This window comes from Nicotiana sylvestris, chromosome 9, assembly GCF_000393655.2.
Source record: "Nicotiana sylvestris chromosome 9, ASM39365v2, whole genome shotgun sequence".
NCBI classification, from domain to species: Eukaryota; Viridiplantae; Streptophyta; class Magnoliopsida; order Solanales; family Solanaceae; genus Nicotiana; species Nicotiana sylvestris.
This window is the reverse complement of record NC_091065.1, coordinates 170,838,321-170,840,911: the sequence shown is the minus strand read 5'-3', so window position 1 is coordinate 170,840,911 and position 2,591 is coordinate 170,838,321. Positions and strand designations below refer to the sequence as shown.

General features: G+C 42.7%; 1 protein-coding gene across 1 annotated transcript; it reads left to right on the top strand.

Moving 5' to 3' along the window:
• The first annotated feature begins 517 nt into the window (after positions 1 to 517).
• Positions 518 to 2,081, top strand: LOC138878590 (uncharacterized). Its single transcript, XM_070158282.1, has 5 exons — positions 518 to 759; positions 856 to 949; positions 1,022 to 1,321; positions 1,532 to 1,729; positions 1,875 to 2,081. Exons 1-5 carry the CDS (start codon positions 518 to 520, stop codon positions 2,079 to 2,081), a joined length of 1,041 nt encoding a protein of 346 aa, XP_070014383.1.
• Positions 2,082 to 2,591: the final 510 nt, after the last annotated feature.

Here is a 2,591-nt window from a genome sequence, read left to right as displayed (position 1 = left end):
ACTCCAATCCTTTGTAGATTGCTTCGCAGGTTATCACCAGATCTGGATAGATGAAGAAAATTCCGAGAAGACAGCTTTTATTACTCCTTGGGGTGTATACTATTACAAGATAATGTCATTCGGTCTAAAGAATGTTGGGGACACTTACATGAGGGCCATGATGACCATCTTCCATGATATGATACACAAGGAAAGAGAGGTATATGTGGACGATGTCATTATCAAATCCAAAAGGGTTGTGGATCACATATCAGACTTGAGAAAATTCTTTGATAGGCTCAGGAGTTACAATTTGAAGTTGAACCCCACGAAGTGTGCATTCGGGGTTCCTGCAGGAAAATTATTGGGATTCATTGTCAGTCGCAGAGGGATCGAGCTAGATCCGACTAAAGTCAAAGCTATTCAGGAGTTACCACCACCCAAAAGCAAGAAGGACGTGATGAGCTTCCTAGGACGGCTAAACTACAACAGCTGATTCATAACACAGTCCACAGTAATATGTGAGCCCATCTTCAAGATGCTAAGAAAGAATGCCGAGACGAGTTGGACCAAGGATTGTCAGAAAGCTTATGACAAGATCAAGGAATACCTATCCATACCGCCAGTTCTGGTCCCCCCAGAACCAGGACGACCTTTGCTACTTTATATATCCGTGTTAGATGGAGCCTTCGGATGTGTTTTGGGACAATATGATGCGACAGGAAGAAAGGAGCAAGCCATATATTACATGAGTAAGAAATTCACACCCTATGAAGCACGGTATTCTCTGCTTGAATGCACTTGCTGTGCTTTGACCTGGATAGCCTAGAAGTTGAGGAATTATTTCTGTTCCTACACTATATACCTCATATCCAGGATGGATCCTCTGAAGTACATATTTCAGAAGCCCATGCCTATGGAGAAGTTGGCTAAATGGCAAATACTGCTGAGTGAGTTCGACGTCGTCTATGTAACTCAAAATGCAGTCAAAGGACAAGCATTGACAGATCACCTCACTAAAAATCTAGTGGGCGGAGAATAGGAACCCTTGAAAACATATTTTCCTGATGAAGAAGTATCATTCGTGGGAGAAGACATTACGGAAGCATATGACGGTTGGAGGATGTTCTTTGATGGAGCCAAAAATTTCAAAGGAGTAGGCATTAGAGCAGTTCTGGTATCAGAAACGGGTCAGCATTATCCCCTATCTGCTAAACTCAGATTTCCCTGCACCAACAATATGGCAGAATATGAGGCATGCATACTAGGGCTCAACATGGCAGTCAACATAAACATTCAGGAATTGTTGGTGATTGGTGATTCAGATTTTCTTTTGCACCAGGTACAAGGAGAATGGGCTACCAAGAATTCCAAGATATTGCCATATCTGTACAATGTGCAAAAATTAAAAAGGAGGTTCACGAAGATAGAATTCCGACATGTGCCAAGGATTCAGAATGAGTTTGCCGACGCATTAGCCACGTTGTCATCAATGATATAGCATCTAGATAAGAACTATATTGATCCCATTCTGGTGAAAATCCATAATCAGCCGACATATTGTGCTCATGTCGAGGAAGAAGAAGATGGAAAGCCTTGGTTCCATGACATCAAGGAGTACTTATCAAAAGGAGAATATCTGGGGCACGCAAATCACATTCAGAAACGCACGCTCTGGAGATTGTCAAATAACTTCTTCCACAGCGGAGGGAACTTGTACAGAAGAACTCTAGATTTGGGTTTTGCTAAGGTGTGTCGACGCAGAGGAAGCTTCTAAGCTACTTGAGGATGTGCATGCTGGGACCTACGGTCCCCACATGAATGATTTTGTTCTGGACAAGAAGATACTCAGGGCAGGTTACTTTTGGATTACTATGGAGACAGATTGTATTCAGTATGTCCGCAAATGCTTTCAATGTAAAGTACATGCCAACATGATAAAAGTGCCACCAAACGAGCTCAATGCAACAAGCTCGCCTTGGCCATTCGCCGCTTGGGGAATGGATGTTATTGGTCCGATTGAACCTACGACTTCAAACGGACAATGGTTTATTCTGGTAGTCATTGATTACTTCACAAAATGGGTAGAAGCTGCATCTTAAAAAGCTGTAACCAAGATAGTCATCGCAGATTTTGTCAAGGATCATATTGTCTGCCGATTCGGAGTTCTTGAGTCCATTGTTACTGACAACACCGCCAAGTTCAACAGTGACCTGATGAAAGCTATATGTTAAGCTTTCAAAATAAAGCACAAGAATTCCACAGCCTACAGACCTCAGATGAATGGAGCAGTAGAAGCCGCCAACAAAAACATTAAGAAGAAACTAAGGAAACTGGTAAAGAATCACAAGCAGTGGCATGAGAAGTTACCCTTTTCTTTGTAAGGGTACTGCACCACATTTCGTATATCAACCGAGGCAACCCCCTACATACTAGTCTATGGTACCGAGGCTGTCATCCCAGCCGAGGTAGAGATTCCTTCTTTAAGAGTCATACAGGAAGTTGAGCTCCGCGATGCGGAATGGATAAGAAGTCTCTATGAGTAGTTGGCCCTTATCAATGGAAAGAGAATGAACGCAGTATGTCACGGCCAATTGTATCAGAACAGAATG

Coding starts and splice junctions, on each gene's coding strand:
- LOC138878590 (XM_070158282.1), top strand. CDS start 518: ATGCTAAGAAAGAATGCCGAGACGAGTTGGACCAAGGATTGTCAGAAA. Junction 760..855: donor TTCACACCCTATGAAGCACG/GTATTCTCTGCT, acceptor CCTCATATCCAG/GATGGATCCTCTGAAGTACA. Junction 1,322..1,531: donor CAGATTTTCTTTTGCACCAG/GTACAAGGAGAA, acceptor ATCCATAATCAG/CCGACATATTGTGCTCATGT.